Source organism: Thermothelomyces thermophilus, chromosome 5 (assembly GCF_000226095.1).
Source record: "Thermothelomyces thermophilus ATCC 42464 chromosome 5, complete sequence".
Lineage (NCBI taxonomy): Eukaryota > Fungi > Ascomycota > Sordariomycetes > Sordariales > Chaetomiaceae > Thermothelomyces > Thermothelomyces thermophilus.
In genome coordinates, this window is record NC_016476.1 from 1711080 (window position 1) to 1732378 (window position 21299).

Genomic DNA, 21299 nt, shown 5'->3' on the forward strand with positions numbered 1-21299 from the left:
GTCCAAATGACCAATGGAGAAACAGTGGCCGGGCCGAGGCTGAGCGCTGTAACCCAAGAATCGTCAGCTATCGCGCGCTTAACAGAGCGTAAACGAGTGCCGATCAGCGGCTGTTTCGGAGTAGCATCGCTATCGATGCGCGCCAGTGACAATGCGCGAACAATCTAGGGGTTGTGGGTCTCCCGATACGCCCTCCACAACGCTCCGAGGGTCCGGGTCCGGAACACGGTTGCTCGGCGCCGCTTCGTTGTTTTGGAGACACTCGCCGTCGATGCCGACAGCGGTGAAACATTGGTGGAGAATCCTCAATGGCCCTGGCTGATGCTTTCAACAAACCCGGGGAAGCCACCCCGGTTATGATACATGCGATGCGGTGATCTACGCTCCGTTGGACCATTGTTGGATTCAAGGCACGAGCTAAGTGTCCGAGCGCCGGGCTGGAGGTATATATCAGCGCGTAGACAGCCCGCCTCTCTCCCGGGCGTTCATGTACTCGTCGACAACGCCTCTCTGATCTCTCTATATCGCCACGTGGAACAAACACCCCCATCCCACCATGAGGCCAACACGCCCCGGTATCGTGCTCCTCGCCACCGCGACCTCGGTTGCCGGACAGTCATGCGAGCTCCCCTCCTCGTACCGCTGGACATCAACCGGCGCGCTGGCACAGCCGAAAAGCCCGTGGGTGTCGCTCAAGGACTTCACCGTCGTCCCGTACGACGGCCAGCACCTGGTCTACGCAACGACAAACGACGGGACCAACTGGGGCTCCATGGGCTTCAGCCTCTTCAGCGACTGGGATGCCATGGGCTCGGCGACGCAGACGGGCATGAGCTCCAGCGCGGTGGCGCCCACCCTGTTCTACTTCGAGCCCAAGAACGTTTGGATCCTCGCCCACCAGTGGGGCCCGACGGCCTTCTCGTACCGGACGTCCAACGATTCCACCAACCCCAACAGCTGGTCCCAGCCCCAGCCCCTCTTCACCGGCACCATCTCGGGCTCGAGCACCGGCCCCATCGACCAGACCCTCATCGGCGACGACCAGAATATGTACCTCTTCTTCTGCGGCGACAACGGCAAGATCTACCGCGCCAGCATGCCCATCGGCAACTTCCCCGGAAACTTTGGCAGCGAGTCGACCGTCGTCATGAGCGACAGCACCAACAACCTCTTCGAGGCCGTCCAGGTGTACAAGGTGAACGGGAGGCAGCAGTACCTCATGCTCGTCGAGGCCATCGGCGCCCAGGGCCGCTACTTCCGCTCCTTCACGGCCACGAGGCTCGACGGCGAGTGGACGCCCAACGCGGTCAGCGAGGCTAGTCCCTTCGCCGGCAAGGCCAACTCGGGCGCCAGCTGGACCAACGACATCAGCCACGGCGAGCTCGTCCGCCTCAGCGCCGACCAGACCTTCCCCATCGACCCCTGCAACCTGCAGCTGCTCTACCAGGGCCGCGACCCCAGCTCGGGAGGCGATTACAACCGCCTGCCCTACCGCCCCGGCGTCCTTACCCTGCAGCGCTGATCTGATAGGCTCTCTTTTCGTACTTTCATCCCCAGGTGCGTCAAATGGGGTAGCTGGTCGATGGGGCGGGTCAGAGAAACCCTGGGCACGCGGGGAAGTTCAAATCGAGATGCTTTGTTCTATACCTCACTTTTTTGCGGTTAGCAGCCCTAGTCTGTCGAGGGATGTCAGAGCAATTTCTCTAACAATTTCGACTCACTAAGGGTACAACGTTCATCTGCAATCGCTGCAACTAAGAGAAAACGTCAAAGTTGGTAGCCACGGAAGATGGGAATTGGGAGAATCTTATGGTGGCATGCGTTGGGGGTAGCTGGTCGGCGAGGCTGCAGATTCGACGGCTTTGATTGGGTGAACAGCCTGGTGTTGGATGTTCCAGTTCAAAGAGGATCGCATTTGTTGTTGTGTTGTTGGGGTACACAGAGAAACTTTCAGTCCCCTACGTTGTTGCATGTCGCTGGCCAGATCCGGAATTCAACCAAAACCGGTTCATAGAAGGATGGTTCACAGCTGGATGTCAAGACTCGACAATTCGCGTTGCTTTTCGGCATTCCTCCTCGAAGCTACCACAACGTGCTTGCCTGGTATTCGCAACAGAGCATGATGCCCCAGCACACCAGTGTTGCGGCGCCCGGGTCAGATATACTCGGGATAATTTCTCATTCATGGCACAACGGTCGACTCGCCATGGCTCCCGACGCGTGAGTAGAAGGCTCAACTGCCATAATTAATGCCATGCTGATTGTGCCTGACAGAAGCATCTCGGTCCTGCCGTCACTCCCCGAAATGTCCATGACGACGCCCGCTCTCCCACTTCACCACCACCGTCTACGCCTCCCTCCGGCGCCTCTCCAAATTCACAATGATATCCATTGGCCCAGCCCAGCGTCTCGCTTCTCCACCCGCAAGTCCCGCCTCTTCTGCTCGATCTCGGGGCCCTCCGACACCAGCGACGTCAGCACATTCGCCGCGGCGCCGTTCGTCAGGCCCGGCCGCCTGTACAGGTAAGGCCAATATCTTGTCTCATCGCTTCCTCTTCTTTCCACCCTCCGGCACTGTGAATGAGGTGTCCGGAGTGACACCCTGCTGCGCAGCGTGCTCTGAAGCGGAGCCGGCCTCCGACATCAAGTTCCCTAAATCCTGGGAAAGTCCGGTTGCCCCAGAGAGCGGTGGGACAAAGTCCAAATCCGACGGCAACTGATCGATGGCGGAGCAGATGTTTTCGAAATGCTTGGGCATCCATACGTCGTAGACATTCCTCGTAAATCGATATGCCGTCCATTTGTCCTTTCCGTCAAGCGCGGTAAAATCGAAGGTATGGATCGGGTGCCGGTAATACTTAGTATCTTTCCTAGTTATTACCGGGTAGTGCCCATAGATCCGTACAGACCGGTGGTCGTGGGAGACAGAGAATGCAAGGATCTTCCGGTTAACCTCATTCTCACGGTTTACAGCGCGAAAGAGCTCGACGACGGCCCGCACCGCAAGCGTCATGCTGTGAGCATTCTGGCGATCTGCGATATCGAGCGCTGTTACCTCGCAGGTCAGGAATGGGAAGTATATATAGTACGTGGCCATAAAGAAGGACTGGTCCCCGGTGATAAAGTCGCCAATAAATGGCGATAGTTTGGCAAGCTGGTCTTCGGTAAATGCATCTCGCCTGAACCCAACAGAGTAGTCAGGCTGGGGACGGGGGGTTGTGATAGGGATCGAGTTATTCCATCCTTCGTTGACGCTCTCTGTCAGGATATTAAGGTGCTTTGCACCAAATGTAGCAAGACTTTCGGCTGAAGGGACAATAAGCCGACTAATATCTCGAATCACCCGCGACTCGTTTCTATTATGTATCTTCTGGCACGTTGTTTCGAAGATGTCATCTCGGAAGAGTGTATCGCTCGGAACCGGCTGGGGCTTCTCGAGCAGAGACCGACAAAGATCTTTGCTAGCGCTGGATAATCCTAAAGGATCTTTGGCCATATAGCTGTTGCCTTTGAGCTCGAGCAGGGTCTCATAACGCTGGTCCCGATATGGCGCGCTCTTCTCCTCCCTCGGCTTCTGGTCACTGGGCGTGCTTGACAAAGTAAGATTCGATCGCTCCCAGGATAGATTGGACGAGGATTTCTTCCGCGCAAGTAGACGGTCCATAGTGGAATCCATCTTTGGGGGCTCTTCTGGCTAGTGCTGTTCCTCTGGCCAGTGCTGCTCCTCTGGTCAGTACCCTTCCTTTACCCAGTAAGCAACCGGGTCAATGCGTCCAGGGGCGCCGTTATCAATCGCTGTCTCGCCAACTGTATCTCCAGCAGGGCGTGTAGAGGATATCCGTTGTCGCTCCGGTCTATGGCGTTCTCGGGCCGCACCGGGCTCGACTGCGTCTTCGATCGGTTGCTTGCGCTTGCGACCTCTGCTCTATAGCGCCGACGGATCCTGTTAACTCTACTTAGCTTGTAAGCCACTATAATGTAAAAGATAAAAGGTATACCTGTCGAGACGACGTCTCCTTGATCGTAGACGGCCGTATACGAGTCGGCTCGGCAGGCTTGTGCGTGCCTTCGCGGGACTGGATGCCCTGGGGTCGTGTTCCTGCAACTGACTGTTAGCGGAAGGCGTCGTTCGGCGCTGCGACAATATGAGCACCTTGGCCCTTTGATGCCAGTGATGGGAGCCCTTTCGAGACTGCCGTTTGGGCTCGAGTGCGGACCATGGCGATGAGGGCAGAGGGAGGACGACGTTTCGGTCTCGAGATGCTGTGACGTATGGAAAATGGCTGGCTACCGAGCGTGCAGCATGAGACCCCGCCAGCCGCAGCGCCCAGCCAATCATTATGCGCCTCGACGACAGCGCCGCATAACCGCAACTCCATCAATCAATGAGGGACGGGATCAGGCACGAAGCGCCAACGCGAGAGCGGGGTTGCAATGCGGCGTCAATGAGAGTTGCAGGACCTTTGGCACTTCGGGAACTGAAGGTGTCACTATCTAAACTAGCGTAAGAATTTTCCTTCTCTTCTGGACTCACCCCAGCTCGTATCTCCAAAGGGCTGCCTACGTATGCCTGCGTATGCAAAGCTGCCTGGCCGCACCGCATCAGCTGCTTGCCCAACCCGCTCCAGCGGCTCGCACGAGCGGAGGGGTTCAAACACGACCATGTTTTCGACTGGAGGGAGAAGATGTTCAACGAGATGCAGAGCGAAGTCAATCCCACAATACCTTTGACAAAGAGGCCGTAGAGACGAGCTCCAAAGACAAGGATGTTGGGGAAAGAGAGGTTTACGACGAGGTGGATGGGACAGCACAACTGCCGTGCAACTAAGGGATCATCGATGAAACAGACCTCAACTCCTAGAATGTGCACCTGTGCGGACTATCGAAGCCTCCCAACATTTTGCGATGATAGCAGAATGGATAATCAGGCCAGGTCCGCCAGTTGATGCACGGTGTCTCTAAGAGTCACACAGAGCTTGCTTGGCAGGTACGTGGGGAAAATGTTGAAGGATTCAGGAGAATAAAGCTGGGAATCCGGCCTACGGGACCGGCCGAGGGGATTGCACGTGAATTGGTTGATCTTCTTCCCTGGACACTTTGCCCTTGCATTGACGCCGTTCACGGTCCAGTTTCAGCATTCGAGGTGGCGCACGGGATAAGTGTTGTTAGATGGAGCAGCGCATTTGGCAGCCCCTCTTTCGGCGAGAACGATCCCGCAACAAACACAGCTTTTTCCCATGGTGTCAGAAGATTCCTCGCTAGATGTTGGGAAGAAGACCCTTCTCGAAAAGGGCTTCGTTCATTGGGAAGACCCGGGGCTTGGGGAAAACATCTCGATGATGGCGCAAAAAGGTTCTGCTTTCTGGACGCTGGACGGTCTCGATTTCTGCATGCAAAACGTTCTTTACGAGGCGGTGAGTAGAGAGAGGGGTTTGCAGCACCTAGCTAATGCTCGTCAGCGCATTCGACCTATTGTTAAATCCTTGTTTGGGAAAAGGTGCTGATGGAAGATGGTTCCAATTGATGGAAGAGGGTTGTGGTATTCAAAATAGTTCAAAAGTGCGATGTCTTCTTCCTACGTTTGCTGGCCCTGTGGCTCTGGTATAAGTAGAGGATGGGAACAAAGAACCCTCCGTTTGCCAGGATCCACAGGGCTTATCTTATCTAACCTTACGTCATGGACGCGTCCGTAGACAACGGACTGCATCAGGTGCATTCTTATACACTTTCTCAGATACATAACACGCCCAGATATCGCCATATGCTTTAGAGATCCAAAAATTCGTCACCACCGTTTCATGGTTCAGCTGCTGGGTAAAGGATCTGAGGCGAAGTACTACGGCGGTTCGCACCTCGTCGACTTGCCTGTTGAGAAGACGGGATATAACTTCTATTCAACACCTCGGCCTGCGCTTGATCAAGCAGGACTGGTGGGCGATGATATCAAATTCAAGGCTGGTGGCGGCGTGTAAGTCGCCTCTCTGTATTGGGAGACGTGCTGTCTGACATTTACAGAGTGATATTCGACGCCCTACTCAGGCTCGAAATTAAGTAAGGATTTGCAATCATGAGTGAAAATGCTCTAAACTGTTATCATTATTTCGTATCGCTTGGAGTTTCTGAGTGATGCTGATGGACGAGGTTTCTGTGATTAATTAAACCATGAGAACGAAGAGCAACTGTCTTGTTTTCTATTTACCATTGTCGAGTAGGTACACGCCATGCTTCCGCGTGCCCAAGTGGTAGGTCTCTATCTCGAGGTTGTTTTTCACACATTCCAGACATTCATGCCCACTATTAGACGATGAGATCAGTCCGACTCTTCCGACTTCTCCGGCTTCCCGGTGCATCCCACCCCCGGCGCGGCAATGTCATATGCATACACATCAATGGCAAAATACTGTAGCGTGTTGCTGTCGATCGCAGACCGGGCCGGGTCCGTCGCGGCCAGCTCCAGCACGCCCTCATAGTCCTCGGCGTAGTGCTCGACAACCCCCTCGCTGATCCTCGGCACGTGCAGCACCCGGTGCAGCAGGTCGGTCGCCCAGAAGGTGTTGAGCGGCGACCCGGCGACGGTGTATCCCAGCCCGCACACCGAGTCCAGCCAGCGCCTCTTCGAAAACGATAACGGGCAGATGACGGTCTCCTGGGTGGCGTTTTCGCCGCGCCAGTGACCCGCCCAGCCTGGGTTTCGCGTAAATACGTGCGTCAGTCATCTTTCTCTACTTTCTGTTTTGTCGGTCCTGGAAGGAAACAGAAAGGGAGAGGGAAAGAGGGAAGAGAAAGAAACGGAAAGACAACAAAGAAAAACAAGAAAAATATAAAACACACCATCCTGCGTCTCACAGTTGCGATCCGGGTCGTCACAGCGGAACGTCATCCCCCCCTTATCCGCCGCCACCACGCGGCTATACCAGCCCAGCGGCGCGGCAGTCGACGCCAACAACACCTCCGCGTGGTCCGAGCCGGGCGTGGTGTCGTTGCTGACGCCGAAGTACTTCTGCACAAAGGGCGAGTCGACGCCCCAGCGCAGGATGTGGTCGCGCGCGTGCGCCGCCAGCGCCACCGTCTCGTCCAGAGCGCGCTCGAGCTGCCGCCGCAGGGTGCTGTTGCACGATGGGTGGATCGGGTAGGAGGGGACGGCGCCGGCGGTGAAGTCGTAGGGGGTGGGGGTCGCGGTAGAGGAGGAGGAGGAGGAGGAGGTAGTGCAAGTGGAGGAGCTGATACTGGTCGTCTGATCTTGCGCGGCCGAGGCAGGGAGGGCCTGTATGCCCGTGCCGAACAGGAAGAGAGCAGAGAGAAGTTGAAGCTGCATTTTCAGATGACCTGACTGAGCTATTCCGTCTGTGAAGGGGCTAAGAGCTGGATGAGCTTCCACTGGATGTACCTATCTTCGAGGAAGCAGGCGTTTAAATAAATACTCAAAACCAGTCTACCATTGTGGGGGTACTTTCTGGGCGTTTTCTGGGCAGAGAAAATTTGAATAGCAGGGTCGTGGGTTGTCGTTGGTGATTCTGTTGCAGTGAGCTCCATGTAGTTGCTAGGTCGGGTCATCGCTCTCGGCAGGTGAGCTCGGCCACGAGAACTAGGTCCTTAGCAATCCTGCCTTCGAATCCTTTCGGCCCACCAAAAGGGCCAGGTAAGGTAAGGCTTTCCTTGGCATTCGCGGGTGACGTCTCCCTTTGGTATTAGTATTAGGAAAAATCTCTCCATTATGGGCACCTTGCTGGACTTGTTGCCCACGCTCCAGAGATCTTGTACGGCATCCATGGCTTGGGGGGAAAAGGCACATTGCGAACTGCAGATAATACCACATGGCATGATTGGTCGAGGAAAGAACGCCACGAGAAAGCAGAAACGGACACCGAGCGAGAACCTTGATGGCCTTACGTGATTGCTGGTACTGCTTCCATCGCCGAGGACCATCAAGGTGCTGCCAAGAATGCCACGAGACTCTCACAAGCGAGGTTTCCCTCAGCGATACATGTTCTTATCGTCTTCAGAACATGCGTGAATGCAATCATCTTATGTTTTCTTTAGTTGTGCGCTGGCACTTGTCATACTCAGTCCTTGTGCTCATTCCGTAGTTACGTACAACATTTCGACGCCAGTGCGGATTCGATGATCCCAGCAGACTTCATCTGTAAGGCACTAATCACTGCCAAAGCATACTGGTGGAAGCAAAAAGCTCCTGGTTGCCGCACCAACACGATAACCTTAGACATTCTGTCTAGAGGCATCCCGAATACAATATGGTTGATGGCGGGCATTTGGCCTACTGAGTAGGCAGGTATCAGAAAGAGCGGCGAGCGCGGCTAAAGCACGCGAATAAACTGCACAGTACGCCGGGCTGTCCCAACCCCAGGGCAAGCAGAGGAGTCTGTTATGTCGAAATTGGACGAGGCTTTGTAATTAACGCCCAACGTTGCGAATCAAACTTGTTTGCTGCTTGGACACCTGAGCTTAAAAGTACTCGAGGCCGGAACAGAGTCGGAATTAGTGCAGTTCCGGTGAGTTGAATCTGCCCTGAAGATGCTCGCGAGGCGCAATTGATGCTGTGGGCATCCAGGATCGTTATTTACCTACCCACCTGACAAACGCTCGACTGTATGCAGTCAATCTTGTCATCACCTACCAATGAGCCTTACGAGGTGTTGATTAGAGGAAAGGGCGCGGTGTTCTTTGCGTGTCTAATATTCGACGAGTTTTCGCTCAGGTTGTGAGAATAAAAGTGACCGACTCCATTCCCTGTGTTAACGCTAACAGAATGTTTCTTGTATATATCCTACGTTGTGTTCGTATTCGCTGTCGTTGTGCCTAGCGGTGTCTAATTAATATGTCTTGTCCTCTGACTTGAGGCCGCCGCACAATGCTCCTCGCCCAACCAACTGCACTTGCACATCGCCTCGGACTGATTAAATCAGTTACGGTACCTCACGAGGTAGTTGTTGGACCAACAGGAAATGTTGAGAGGAATATTGAGCTTTGACAACCAATCACAACGGTCGCCGTTTGTGTGGCTGGGTGACTCTCGTCATGTGAGCTGGCGCCACGAAAAGGTAGCAAGGTCACCAAACACCATTCCAACAACACACTGATCTCGAGAATTGCTCATCCACGATGGCTTTTGCGGGACAGAATTGGAAAGGTGCTGATTTTTATCCTAAGGATTCACCCGCATGGGGCAGGGTGCATAACTGTTTAGAACGAACGAATTGGGATGAGCTCTGTTCGTACGCCACGGAGCTCAACCATGGGCTCTGCTGCCACCTGCTCCCGGACCTGACGAACGGCCTACACCATGTCGCTCGGGTGCTGGAGTTTGAGGATGGGAGTCGCTGGCTTGCGCGGATTCAGATGGCGGCGTCGACCAAGACAACGGCCGCAAAGTTACAGAACGAGATTGACGCCATGATGCTCATCCGCGAACGAACTCGCATCCCCGTTCCCAGGGTGTTTGGCTACAGAATTGACGACAACCACTCGATCGGCTGCGCCTTCAGTCTAACCGAGTTCTTGCCCGGAAATGTGGCCACTGACTTCAATGGCGGCTACGCAACCCACCAAGGCCAAATCCCCGCCCAACACAGGAAGAACTTCTATAGATCTGTTGCACGAATTCATGTTCGTTGCTCCCGTCATCCGCCGAATGTTGTTTGCGAGCTGACCGATCTCGACAGGTGCAGATGGCATCGCTACGCTTCCATAAGATTGGGACAATCGTCCGGGCAGAGGACGGTTCTTACACCGTCGGCCCCTTTACTGACATTGGTGGACCATTTGACACTGCCACGGATTTCTTCGAAGCTTGGGCGGACTATGCCAAGTTTCCCCTATCTCCTGACAAGATACGGAAGAGCATGCAAGGGGGCCCCGTGGAAGAGGTCCTCACGTCTATCCTGGAATTTCCATCAACCGTTCGTGCAATGGCTCACCAGCTGTCCTCCTCCGACCAAGGGCCATTTCCCGTCGTGCACGCGGATTTCTTTCACAGCAACATCATCGTTGACCAGGGATACAACATACTGGGCGTCATTGACTGGGAAGGCGCGTGTACGGTACCATGGGAACTAGTAGAGTTCCCGCTGTTTCTGGAGATAGTCCCCCGCCCGATGGATGCTCCTTGGAACTATGATGATGAGAACGGCCAGCCACTGGATGAAGGAACAAGGTTGCGATGGCAGGAGAGAAGCGAATACACGCAAATGGTGGCAGAAGCCGAGAAGTCTGAACTGACCGACTCGAAATTGTCGGAAACCCTTGCGGACCAAAGAGCACAGAACCTGGCGTATGCACTAAGAGTCTACCGTAATCCAGGGAAGTTAGGATTCTACACGAAAATTTTTCAGAAAGAGGAACTAAAGGATGAGCAGGCAGAATGACAGTGAAATTGGAACATAATTAATTACCCAAGGATCAATGCTCCACCAGAAGGACCAGAACATGCCAGTTTCTTCTGAAGCCCATAATCCCACAACTGAGATAGGAGGATCGGTTTCGGTCGGAATTCAATTTTTGGATGGTCGAGTCAAGTCATTCATTTTCATTCTACGTCATAAATATAAGGTAGCCAGCCCGCTACAGGACGCCCTCGCGCCTCAGCCATTCCTCGACCGAAGCCCTCACTTCCTCATACGGCACGCCGACCAACCCATTATCGCTCTGCTCCTCAGGTAGCCCATTGCCCGCGCCGTCCGCATTGTTGTGCGCCCTTAAAAGATCCAGAAATGCCCCAAAATTGCCGGCGGTTAGTTTCTCCTCGCCAGCCCTGATCAGGTCGGCCGAGCTGACCTTGGTGACGGAGAGCTTGGAGCCCGTCAACTCCTCGACCAGGGCAATCAGCTCATTCTGGGAGAGGTTGAACGACGCCGTGGACAGGTACTTGTTCGCCGTCTCGTCGGGACTTTTCAGGATCCCGGCCACCACACGGCCGATCTGTGCGAGGGTGCTCGCGTACCACTTCTCGTCGCCCGAGTCGATGACGGTAGCCGTCTTGTCTTTGAGGTTGACGATACCCAGCCCGCCGCGTTCGAGGCCCTGAAGAGAAGAATTGTGTTAATTAGTTAAACACAGCGATCACACACGGCCCCGTCATCGCCTCGCCACCGCGAACACACGAGCATGGTCCTGGTCCAAAGCCATGGTTCCGCAGGCACTTCAGACAGCCAATAATAATCCGATCAACTCACCCACTCGAAAAACAACCCCGTCGACACTCCCGTCCAAGTCAGCCCGGATCCCTTAGCCGCCACCTGCTCCAGGTAGTCCACGATGGCGATCTTGCCCGCCAGGATCTTGCCGATGGGGGTGTCGCGCACCTTGCGCGTGTTGATGCCGAACTCGGACGGAATGAACCGCTTTACACCGGCGGCGACGGCGGCGTCGACGGCGAGCCTCTGCCCGCCCACGGCCGCCGTCGCGACCGTCGACACCACCGCGTCCTGGCCCTGGAAGGCGGCCGTGAGGTCGTCGAGCGAGCCGTAGTCGACGCTCTTGACGGCCGCAACGCCCGCGGGCACCTCGCGCGCGCCGGCGCCGCCCTCCGCGCGCGTCACGGCCGTCACGGCGAAGCCCGACGCCACCAGCTCGCGGATCACGGCGGGACCGAGGTTTCCTGTGCCCTGGTTTGCGGGAAGGCTTAGTTATTGGTTGTTTGCCTTTGGTGAGTTGGGGATGAGGAGGGGTGAGAATAAGAGACAGGGAAGAAACACACAAACGTACCCCGAGGACTGCTACTGTCTTGATGGAGACCATTGTGTTGCCAATTTCCACTCGGTTGTTTTCTCACTTCTGCGCCTTGCTCTGGTTGGGCTGGGACAGGTTTGTAGCTACAACCATGAGCTGAACGGTATCGTGAAATGCGCGAGGCGCAGAGGACGAAACTACCTTAATACGTATATATTATATCTACATTATCGCTCTCCACGACTGCGTGATATGTTGCAAGATTCGCGTAGGATTGCGTAGAACACTTTTCCTGTGAAAAGGTGGGGTTGCCGCTATCTGTCCCAACAGGAGCAGCTGTAGCTTGTTTAACGGCCGAGCAACACTCGGCAGATCATATCCGACAGCTCAGAAGTGCCGAGTCTCCCTCGCGGCTCGTAACTCGCGGTAGAGTGGCGCCATCGAGTCCTGACAGACCAGTACTAGGTATGTAAGAGACGGACAGGTTGTGTAATTACGACTTACATGCATGATCTTGTGCCTTCCGAGGTTCCAATAGTTTGGATGGCATATTTCGAAATAGGCAAGTCTATCAGTTAAGTACTATCTCAAAAACCGCGGGCTGCTCCTTCTTGCATGGCAAGTCCAGCAGGAGCATGTGTCGTCCGCTCTTGCCGGAATTAAGACTCGTCGGAAATCCCCTCGGTTTTGCACTTATTCCATCCTTCATTGATGAAGCCGGGACCGGCGAAGACTCTTCGGTCTCATAGACCCCCTCAACACTTATTATGATAACTCGATCGCTTCTCGGATAATTAATTATAAGCGGAAAGACCTCCCCGCATAAAGTACTATAACATCAGATGGGCATAATTATCTCACAAGTTTACCAGTCCTTACACAGAAACCGAAGGCGATTCGCCATCATCCCATACCGAAGACCCTGAATCAGTGCATTTCGTTCCGTTCGCAGCGCCCTTTGTTTTTACCGCGCTCCCAAGCTCTTTCTGTCCGTCCCAGAACAAGAACTAGATGGTATCTAAAGACGCTGAGGAACAAGAAACGACGATAAAGACAGAAATAAAAGAGCAAAGGTCCCGGCCCTAACAGGCCGAGTCTCAGAAAATGTTCCACAAACACGGGAGGGAAACGAAACACGACTCCAGCCGCTTCTCCCCGAAGTTTTAATGTTGTACAGGTTTCCCCTCTTTCAACAGTCACGATGACTAGAGGGGCAGCGCTGCCTCCTATGCACCAAATTCCCTTGCCTTTCGTGCCAATATCCTTATGTTGTTGACCAGCCCGTCCACCACATCCACGTACTGATGTGGTTGGCCCTCCATGGCCCTCCGTCCCTGCTCAATAATGGGGGCCGGGTCGACTTCTACCTCAAGCTCGTGCTCCTTCTCCGTGCGCTGGGTATTCTGCATCCTTGTTAGCGGACCAGATCCCTTTTTTTTAAAAACCGAGGTTCAAAAAAAAAAAAAAAAAACAACCAAGAACTTACTCCCACTCCAGTCACGTTCTGCGTGACTTGGGTCAAATCAATCTGGTAACACCCGTGCTTGTAGCTCAACCGGTCCTTCATCCTGGCCGGCGTGGGAGGGCGCCCCGTCGAGCTCGCCATCCGCTCCAGCTCCTCGACCGTGCCGTCCCAGTCCATCTCAAGGTTGATACTGATGCGGCAGTCGAGGGGCAGGTCGGGAAAATGCAAGCTCATGTCGGCGATGCGCGCCTTGACGATCTTGCCGATGACCTTGTTCGTCTTCTGGTCGTAGGTCACGCGGACCTTGGCGCCGTGGCCCCGGGAGGCGATGGGCTTGGCGACGCACACCGGCAAGAGACGGTCGCGCACGGAGGCGGGCAGCTCAAAGAACCTGTCGACCTCGTGGCGGTGGCGATAGTCGATGGGCAGCCGCGGCCGGGGCAGGGCGGCGTTGGCCTTATTTGCCGGGTGCGTCTGCTGAACGAGGAAATTGAGGAACTCGTTGAACGACTTGTGCTGATGCTCCGTCATGCTGGACCGGAACCCGAGCCAGTTGCCACCGTCGCTCAGCACGCACTCAGACTGCACTGGCAGCCTCACTCGTTTGTTGGTGTCCTTGTCGATCAGCATCCCCAGCTTGGCTTCTACTTCGAACTTGACGCCCCGGCTTTGGATCTCTCCCATGTCCTCGTTGAGGATGACGTATTGGAATAAGAAATCGGCGATTGCCTTGCTGAACTGTTCCTGCGGAACAGAATTGGTGATACTTGCCTCCCATGGCCCTAACAGGCCCCATTGGATTCCGGCATCCGGCGGAATGCTGGGTGCTGGCGTGATGGGGCCCGCGGCGCGTTTCTCTTCCGGAGAGGCGTGCCGGCTTTGCATGCGTTCCGGCCTGGCAAATGGTCGGTCTGCTTTGCCGTTAATGTGCGGGCCTGTATGTGGAATAGGCTGATAGAGGACGCGGTTCGGATGAGCCGGTGCTCGATCTTTGAGCGACTGTGCCCATGGTGGAATCGTCCGGTATACCGTTCTCTTCTTCGTGGTCTTGGTCGGCATGGCCGGACGCTGCGCCGAAGCGTCTGCGTCGGGAGCAGCCGCGCGTCCGTTTTGGTTCTCGAATGGAGGCGGTCGTGTTTCTCGCTTTTCTAGCTCGTCTGGTCGCAGCTCCCGGTCATCTAATTTCCGCTTGGCGGGCGTAGCAGCGCGCTCAATCATTGTCGGAGCGGGCGGGGCTTGATTGGGACGCGGCTCAGGCTCCGAAACCGAGGTGCCAGGGCGCCCGGAGCTGCTTGGCAAACTGGGGACTCGCGTTTTTGGACTCACGCTAAGGCTTCGTTCCCTCTCATTCTGTTGCTGTGGGACCCGAGCCGAATCCTGGCTATGCGAGTCCTGACCGCTTTGGCTGTTCAAATGTCGAGGGAGTGAGGGCGGAGGAGGCGGTGGCGGCGATGTATTATGCGACGTCGAATGGATCCCCGGCCCCGGCAACCGTTGCTGGTAAGGGCTTGGCGGCCCGTAACCGCTGACTTGCGCTGGGCGCGCGGACAGCGGGCCCGCTCCTCCGGGAGTTGGCGGTTGCGAGGATTGGCGTTGATACGGTTCTGGTTGTTGCAGAGGACGCGGCGCTGCCACAGGACTTCCTTGCGCGAAAGGCGCGCCATATTGCGCAGATTGGCTGTGCGCCGAAGCCGGCGTGGGCGTGGATTGCATCGATTGAGTCCGGTGAAGATAAGAATGTCCGGTGCCTGGAGTCGCAACCGGTGGAGTCTGAGGAATGTGAGACCCTTGCACGTACGGGCTGGCGTTCGGCGGGCCTGTCATACCCGCCGACGCCGCGGACTGGGGGTAACTGTCTCGGTGATAGGCGCCGGTCGGCGGATATTGGTGTCGTTGCACGGGGCTTGTGGGGTTGTGCTGCGATGGGAAGGAATAACCGGAGGCGCTGTTCATCGAGGCGGACGGAGTCTGCCGGTATGGGGAGGCTGCCGACCCGGAACCAAGACTCGGCGACCGGAGATCGCTGGATGAGGCCTGTTGGAGTTGCGGCGGCGGTCGGCTCGCGTAGGAGATCGAGTGCGGAGCCTGATATTGCGACGGTGATGCAAATGAGCCAGATGGCGCATGGTGCGCTCCATAGTCGTGCGACGCGTGTAGACCGGGTGAGAGTTGGGTCTGGCTGTAGTCGCGAAACGACTGCGGCGGCTTCGCTTGTACCGGAGTCGACGGGAGCGTGGGCTGTTGCGACGGCCGTTGCGTTGGCTGCTGCAACTGCGGCGGCAGAGTCGGGGGGTTCGCTGGTGGGACATTATCGTTCAGCATGCCTCGAAGATCCATCTTGTCTGCTATATTGGGCGCCGATGCAGCCGGTCCAGCTTTCCGTGTCCTTCACGTTCCGATGTTGGGGTCCGACGCGACGACGGCTGCAGGGTTATTTTTGTTCTTTTCGCGTTGCGCTCCAGACCCTCCCCTTGTAGACCAGGAATTCGAGCCTCAGCTCCCGCGACAATGTCTTGCAAACAGAGCGGTTGTCGTGGCGGAGCGCGTGAAGGAGTGATGCGGTATCTCGATTTTTTGTTTCAACTGTTGCCACAAACGCCGTTACATCGTCGAATCGAGTTTTCGGTTGGAAGGAATGAACCGCGAGGCCGACTTGTTCCTGTTTCCTCCCATATCAAATGTAAAATTAAACAGATCAATGAGCGCCGGACCCCACGCGCACAATAGATGTTGATTTTGCGATTTACTGAACACGCGGCGATATCGTCATAACAGCCGCGCATGGGGGGAGAGGAAGTTGCTGAGCTAAAAAGGCTGAAGTGTGCGCCAGAGCATGCGCCAAGGTGGATTCGCTCCTGCCTGCTCCTACCTGGGACGCGCATGTGCTGGGCTAGGTAACTACCGATTGCTTCATCTCACCACCTAACAACAGGCGGATATTCCGTATGCGGAACGGTCTTTGGTTTGTGTTTGCTCCCTGTCAATTCAATTGCATCAAGTACATATGAAAGGATACTGTCACGGAGGTTCTTGGACAGCTAAGCCACACCACAGAGCAGGTCACAAACTGTGCCGTTTGGCGTCGCGTGTTACAGGGTACGGATTGTATGTATGTACGGAGTACATACACACGATAGACTCGAGAGCTTGCGGCCAAAAGGCCAGTAACACTTTTTCAGAGACAACTCCAGAAGTGGGCTTAAGTTGCAAGTGCTTTAGCCTGATAAGGAAGCCCAACTAACCACATACAGTATATTGTCAAGAGTTTGGAAATCACGGCGACCTAACCTGCTAGTACGTTGCTAATAGGAATTGCCCGAACAGGCTTGAACAGCCCTCGAGCCATCAAAATATAATGATCGGGACGCTGTCTTGTCGGAAGAGGAAGGCGGTAATAATAAGACAGTGTTTGCAAAGCAACTGGCAGATTCCAATGTGGTCCACCTTGAATCGACACACAGACCAGCCCCGCTGTTCCAAGCTGACCCGCCTTTCAGGCTCTGATTGGGCGGGGGGTCGCTCGCAGCCGCAAGGCAGGAGCTTCCTGACGTGGACCAGCTGAGGCCTTGTTGCCGCAGCCTAAGCTTCGAGAGCGCTCGCCCTTCCCACCACAACCAACGAACGCAGCCTTGATCAACCCAACGCGCTGCGCCAACAACAAAACGATTCCTCATTTTCGTCATTCCTTGGGATTGACCACTCCAAGACGTAGCGGCTGATTTTTCATACCAACTCCAACGCCGATATTCGACGCCAGCCGCATCCGTTCCCCCTTCACAATGCCGGGCCTCGTTTCCGCGACCGGCGTTCTGGGCTTTCTGGCCGACGAAGAGCCGGAACTCAAGGTTTTTGCGCTCAAGACACTAAATGATGATATCGACACGGTCTGGACTGAGGTAGCGGGGGCATTGAGCCAAATGTACGTACTCGAGCTTGTTCCCTGATTGATGATGGTTGGCTGATTTGAGCCCCTAGTGAGGCGTTGTACGAAGACGAGAGCTTCCCGGAACGCCAGCTCGCCGCCCTAGTTCTCGCCAAGGTCTACTTTCATTTGCAAGACTACAATGAGAGCATGACATTTGCGCTTGCCGCCGGCCCTCTGTTCAAGCTCGACGCACCCGGCGAGTTCGAGGAGACCATCATCTCGAAATGCATCGATCAGTATATTGCCGTCTCATCGTCTCGTCACACGCCAGCGAAGTTGTCCAAAAACGACATCGAATTGCCAGCCCTTGCTACCACGTTCGGCAGTGGCTCGCTCGATGGCTCAGCCTTGATCTCGGCCACAACGCCCTTCTCGCAGTCCACGCTGCCTTCCAAGTCGCTCCTCTCGCGCAATTCAGTTGACAATACCATTCTTGACCCTTCCTTCCAGCCGACAAAGGAGGGCCGTTCTGCCTCGGTGGCTCAGATTACCGACCAATCTACGTGGACGGCCCTAGAGAGTGTGATTGAGCGACTTTTCGAGAACGCCCTGGCCGAGGGCAAGTACCGGCAGGTGGTCGGTATCGCCGTAGAAGCGAAAAATCTTGATGTGCTTCGCAGGGTTATCAAGAGGGCCAGTGAGGACGGGAAGCGCGACAAGACGAAGGCGCAAGAAGGTGCCCAGGGCCCGGCGGAGGACTTGATGGACTATGCCCTTACCATCTGCATGGACATTGTCCAGGAACGGGGATTGCGAACCGAGATGCTGCGCCTGATTCTTGACCTCCTCAACGACATTCCCAATCCGGACTACTTTGCCATCGCCAAATGCGTTGTCTATCTGGACTCGGACGAAGAGGCTTCATCGCTTCTCATGCAGCTAATTACTAGGGGCGACAAGAGTGCGATTGCGACTGCCTATCAAATTGCGTTCGACCTCTACGATAACGGAACGCAAGAATTCCTGGCTAAGGTGATCAAGTCTCTGCCCTCTGGAGAGCTGCCGAAGAAGAAAGAAGCGGCGCAAGGGGGCGAAGGCGCCAGGGAATCAGACCCTCTCCTCGAGAACCAGGAGAACTCCGAGGAAGAGCTTCCAGAAGAAGTGGCAAAGGTCTACAGGAACGTCCGGTCTATCCTGGACGGCAGCATGACCATCAGGCTGAACCTAGAGTTCCTCTACCGCAATAATCACACCGACCTGAGCATCCTCAACAGAGTACGGGACAGCCTAGAGGCTCGCAACTCTATCTTCCACACGGCTGTCACGTTCTGCAACGCCTTCATGAACGCTGGAACGACCAACGATAAGTTTTTCCGAGACAACCTGGAATGGCTGGGCAAGGCTGTCAACTGGTCCAAATTCACCGCGACCGCTGCGCTCGGTGTCATTCACCGTGGGAATATCAGCCAGTCGCGCAAGCTTCTCGAACCCTACCTTCCCAAGCAAGGTGGGGTGTCGAGCGGTTCCATTTTTAGCCAAGGCGGCGCGCTCTACGCTTATGGCCTGATCCATGCGAACCACGGCGCCGACGCGCTTGAATATCTCCGAACCATGTTCAATGCGGCAGACGAAGAAGTCATTCAGCATGGTGGCGCCCTCGGTCTCGGCATCGCGGGGATGGCTTGCGGCGACGAGCAGATCTACGAAGAACTTACAAAGGTGCTCTTCGCTGACTCTGCTCTCAATGGCGAGGCCGTCGGCTTGGCCGTTGGACTGATCATGCTCGGGTCCGGCAACGCAAAGGCTCTTGAGACCATGTTCACTTACGCGCACGAAACGAGCCACGAAAAGATTGTCCGTGGCTGTGCTCTCGGCATGGCACTCATCATGTACGGGCGCCAAGAAGGCGCTGATAGCATGATTGAGGGTCTGCTGAACGACCCTGATCCGACGCTGCGCTACGGCGGCATCCTCACCGTGGCTCTGGCATACTGCGGCACGGGAAGCAACAAGGCCGTTCGGAAACTTCTCCATACCGCCGTGAGCGATGTCAACGATGATGTCCGCAGAATCGCCGTCATGAGCCTTGGCTTTATCCTCTTCCGGAAGCCTGGCAGCGTCCCTCGCATGGTCGAGCTCCTGGCCGAGTCGTACAACCCTCACGTGCGGTATGGTTCCGCCATGGCGCTCGGCATCGCGTGTGCTGGCACCGGGTTGGACGAGGCCATCGATCTGCTCGAGCCCATGATGAAGGACCCGACCGACTTTGTCCGCCAGGGCGCCCTCATCGCCCTTTCGATGATCATGGTTCAACAAAACGAGGCCATGAACCCCAAGGTCGCCACCATCCGGAAGACACTGAAGAAGGTCGTTGGCGACCGGCACGAGGATGCCATGACCAAGTTCGGTGCCGCGCTGGCTCTTGGTATTCTCGATGCTGGCGGCCGGAACTGCACCATCGGCCTACAGACTCAGACGGGTAACCTCAACATGGCAGGCGTTGTCGGCATGGCCGTCTTCACGCAGTACTGGTATTGGTTCCCATTCACCCACTTCCTGTCGCTCAGCTTTGCGCCGACTTCGATCATTGGCCTCGACCACGACCTCGAGATGCCCAACATCAAGTTCTACTGCGCGACTCGCCCCAGCCTGTTCGACTACCCCCCGGAGCAGGAAGTCAAGGTGGAAGAGGGGCCCGCCTTGGTCACTACGGCTATCCTCTCCACCACGGCTCAAGCGAAGCGCCGCGCTCAAAAGAAGGAGCGCGCCCAGCGTCGCGAGAGCATGGACATCGATACCCCTACTGTCACCAAGATCCCGGCGCCTTCTGGTGACAAGATGGAAGTAGACGAGGAGAAGGCGGCCAAGGCGGACGAGCAGAAGGAGAAGGAGGGCGAAGCTGGTGCCGACAAGGACGGCTCCGCCGGCCCGGACGCGAAGAAGAAAGCCGAGAAGGAAAAGGTTGGCTACGAAATCGAGAACATGTCGCGCGTCCTCCCAGGCCAGCTCAAGTACATTAGCTTCCCGGCAGGACGCTACAAGCCGGTTAAGAAGGTAGGCCTCGATATTCATCCGTTGATGTATTTTTTGTTCGGTTAGCAGCTAACAGTTCGCACAGCCTACTGGCGGTCCTATCCTTCTCCATGACACGCAACCCGATGAGCCTAAGACGCTAGTCGAGGAGAAGCTGAAGAAGGTTGCGACGGAGCGTGCCCCCATTGCCGGTGCCACCACAGGCGCCGGAGCTACGCCTCGCAACGCGGCCCAGTCGCTACTGTCGAACTGGTCCTCGCGGGCAATGGGTGGCGGAGGCGGCATGCCGGAGCTGAACGAGCTGCTCCAGCTTACCGCCCGTGGGGCAGAAGGTCGCGCGGGCCAGGTCGGTGGCGGCGCGGCAGCTGACAGTGGAAGCGGTGCCGCGGCAGCAGCGGGCGTGCTCACGGCCGTGGATGAGGATAACGAGGGAGATGAGGAGGCGCCGGCTCCGGCGGAGTTTGAGTACTTTACGGACGCCGACGAGGATGAGGAGTAGACGACGTAGAACAGGGGGCGATCCAGGTGTATGATAATCGTCCTGTACATTTGCCACCTGAAGGGAAATGGTCACCTGAAGAGCGACGAATCTACTTTGGTGGCTTTGCGGAGGACAATAGACCGGCTTAACGGCCTTTTTTTTTCCCGCAACCGACACATTGATCCGAAGAGTAAACAAATGCCTCTGATTAGTGAGGTTGCAAGGAGTCCTGGAGCGGCTACTGCGTTTGCGGCATGGACTTCTTGCTGTGACCGCCAAACGCCAAGTCCTCTTTTGCAGATTTTTGGGCCTGCACACCCCCTTCAAGTACGGCTCGAGCCAGAAATCAGGGGAAGTTCAACGTACAAATGTCAACACCAAATATTAGCCCACCGTCTACATACGTGTACCGCTCATATAGATAGATATGTACTTTAAGATACGGAGATTCTACCTATGCTACGTAATTGATAATATAGGCAATGCGCGTAGAGATGCTGATAGTTAAAAAATACGTACGGATGTACTTCTTTGTCAAAGATGCCAAGATATGCCAAGAAGTGTTTGAGAGACATTTAGAAAGCCAAAAAAACTATAACTCTTATAAATATCTCTACGCGCATTGCCTACATCATTAATCAGGTAGTATATTTAGAATCTACGTATCTTGAAGTATATATCTATCTATATGCGCGTTGCGCGCGTGTAGATGGTGGGCTAATATTGGGTGTTGAGTGTGTGTTGAGCTTCTTGTTAGCTCTACGGATACC

General features: G+C 55.5%; 8 protein-coding genes across 8 annotated transcripts; 4 read left to right on the top strand and 4 right to left on the bottom strand.

Annotated features, from left to right (window-relative positions):
- Window positions 1–556: 556 nt before the first annotated feature.
- MYCTH_55982 (glycoside hydrolase family 62 protein) lies at window positions 557–1522 on the top strand (the record flags this gene model as incomplete). Its single annotated transcript, XM_003665010.1, has 1 exon — window positions 557–1522. The coding sequence occupies one exon, from the start codon at window positions 557–559 to the stop codon at window positions 1520–1522; it is 966 nt and encodes a 321-aa protein (XP_003665058.1).
- A 530-nt stretch (window positions 1523–2052) lies between these two features.
- MYCTH_2095026 (uncharacterized protein) lies at window positions 2053–4210 on the bottom strand. The gene is made up of 3 exons (XM_003665011.1): window positions 4154–4210; window positions 3999–4099; window positions 2053–3943 (listed from the first exon to the last, which is right to left on the bottom strand). The coding sequence occupies exon 3, from the start codon at window positions 3674–3676 to the stop codon at window positions 2543–2545; it is 1134 nt and encodes a 377-aa protein (XP_003665059.1). The 5' UTR covers window positions 3677–3943; window positions 3999–4099; window positions 4154–4210; the 3' UTR covers window positions 2053–2542.
- Window positions 4211–5237: 1027 nt separating this feature from the next.
- MYCTH_96041 (uncharacterized protein) lies at window positions 5238–6055 on the top strand (the record flags this gene model as incomplete). The annotated part of the gene is made up of 3 exons (XM_003665012.1): window positions 5238–5414; window positions 5808–5968; window positions 6016–6055. The coding sequence occupies 3 exons, from the start codon at window positions 5238–5240 to the stop codon at window positions 6053–6055; spliced, it is 378 nt and encodes a 125-aa protein (XP_003665060.1).
- A 255-nt stretch (window positions 6056–6310) lies between these two features.
- MYCTH_2067839 (uncharacterized protein) lies at window positions 6311–7315 on the bottom strand (the record flags this gene model as incomplete). Its single annotated transcript, XM_003665013.1, has 3 exons — window positions 6311–6684; window positions 6832–6949; window positions 6989–7315. The coding sequence occupies 3 exons, from the start codon at window positions 7313–7315 to the stop codon at window positions 6311–6313; spliced, it is 819 nt and encodes a 272-aa protein (XP_003665061.1).
- Window positions 7316–9120: 1805 nt separating this feature from the next.
- Window positions 9121–10382, top strand: MYCTH_2119925 (uncharacterized protein; the record flags this gene model as incomplete). The annotated part of the gene is made up of 3 exons (XM_003665014.1): window positions 9121–9148; window positions 9206–9624; window positions 9681–10382. The coding sequence occupies 3 exons, from the start codon at window positions 9121–9123 to the stop codon at window positions 10380–10382; spliced, it is 1149 nt and encodes a 382-aa protein (XP_003665062.1).
- MYCTH_2308372 (uncharacterized protein) lies at window positions 10327–11988 on the bottom strand. The gene is made up of 3 exons (XM_003665015.1): window positions 11722–11988; window positions 11190–11621; window positions 10327–11037 (listed from the first exon to the last, which is right to left on the bottom strand). Exons 1-3 carry the CDS (start codon window positions 11752–11754, stop codon window positions 10579–10581), a joined length of 924 nt encoding a protein of 307 aa, XP_003665063.1. The 5' UTR covers window positions 11755–11988; the 3' UTR covers window positions 10327–10578.
- Window positions 11989–12481: 493 nt separating this feature from the next.
- On the bottom strand, window positions 12482–15487 carry MYCTH_116956 (uncharacterized protein; the record flags this gene model as incomplete). Its single annotated transcript, XM_003665016.1, has 2 exons — window positions 12482–13088; window positions 13172–15487. The coding sequence occupies 2 exons, from the start codon at window positions 15485–15487 to the stop codon at window positions 12912–12914; spliced, it is 2493 nt and encodes an 830-aa protein (XP_003665064.1). The 3' UTR covers window positions 12482–12911.
- Window positions 15488–16740: 1253 nt separating this feature from the next.
- MYCTH_2308377 (uncharacterized protein) lies at window positions 16741–20849 on the top strand. Its single transcript, XM_003665017.1, has 3 exons — window positions 16741–17069; window positions 17126–20069; window positions 20134–20849. The coding sequence occupies exons 1-3, from the start codon at window positions 16930–16932 to the stop codon at window positions 20545–20547; spliced, it is 3498 nt and encodes a 1165-aa protein (XP_003665065.1). The 5' UTR covers window positions 16741–16929; the 3' UTR covers window positions 20548–20849.
- The last annotated feature ends 450 nt before the right edge of the window (window positions 20850–21299 follow it).

Excerpts from the sequence above, each read along its gene's own strand:
- MYCTH_2095026 (XM_003665011.1), bottom strand. The coding sequence starts at position 3,676 with ATGGATTCCACTATGGACCGTCTACTTGCGCGGAAGAAATCCTCGTCC.
- MYCTH_2308372 (XM_003665015.1), bottom strand. The coding sequence starts at position 11,754 with ATGGTCTCCATCAAGACAGTAGCAGTCCTCGGG. Across the intron at positions 11,622-11,721 it reads AGACAGTAGCAGTCCTCGGG|GGCACAGGAAACCTCGGTCC; the intron begins GTACGTTTGTGT and ends CCCGCAAACCAG. Across the intron at positions 11,038-11,189 it reads CGGGGTTGTTTTTCGAGTGG|GGCCTCGAACGCGGCGGGCT; the intron begins GTGAGTTGATCG and ends TCTTCTCTTCAG.
- MYCTH_2308377 (XM_003665017.1), top strand. The coding sequence starts at position 16,930 with ATGCCGGGCCTCGTTTCCGCGACCGGCGTTCTGGGCTTTCTGGCCGAC. Across the intron at positions 17,070-17,125 it reads GCGGGGGCATTGAGCCAAAT|TGAGGCGTTGTACGAAGACG; the intron begins GTACGTACTCGA and ends TTGAGCCCCTAG. Across the intron at positions 20,070-20,133 it reads GCTACAAGCCGGTTAAGAAG|CCTACTGGCGGTCCTATCCT; the intron begins GTAGGCCTCGAT and ends CAGTTCGCACAG.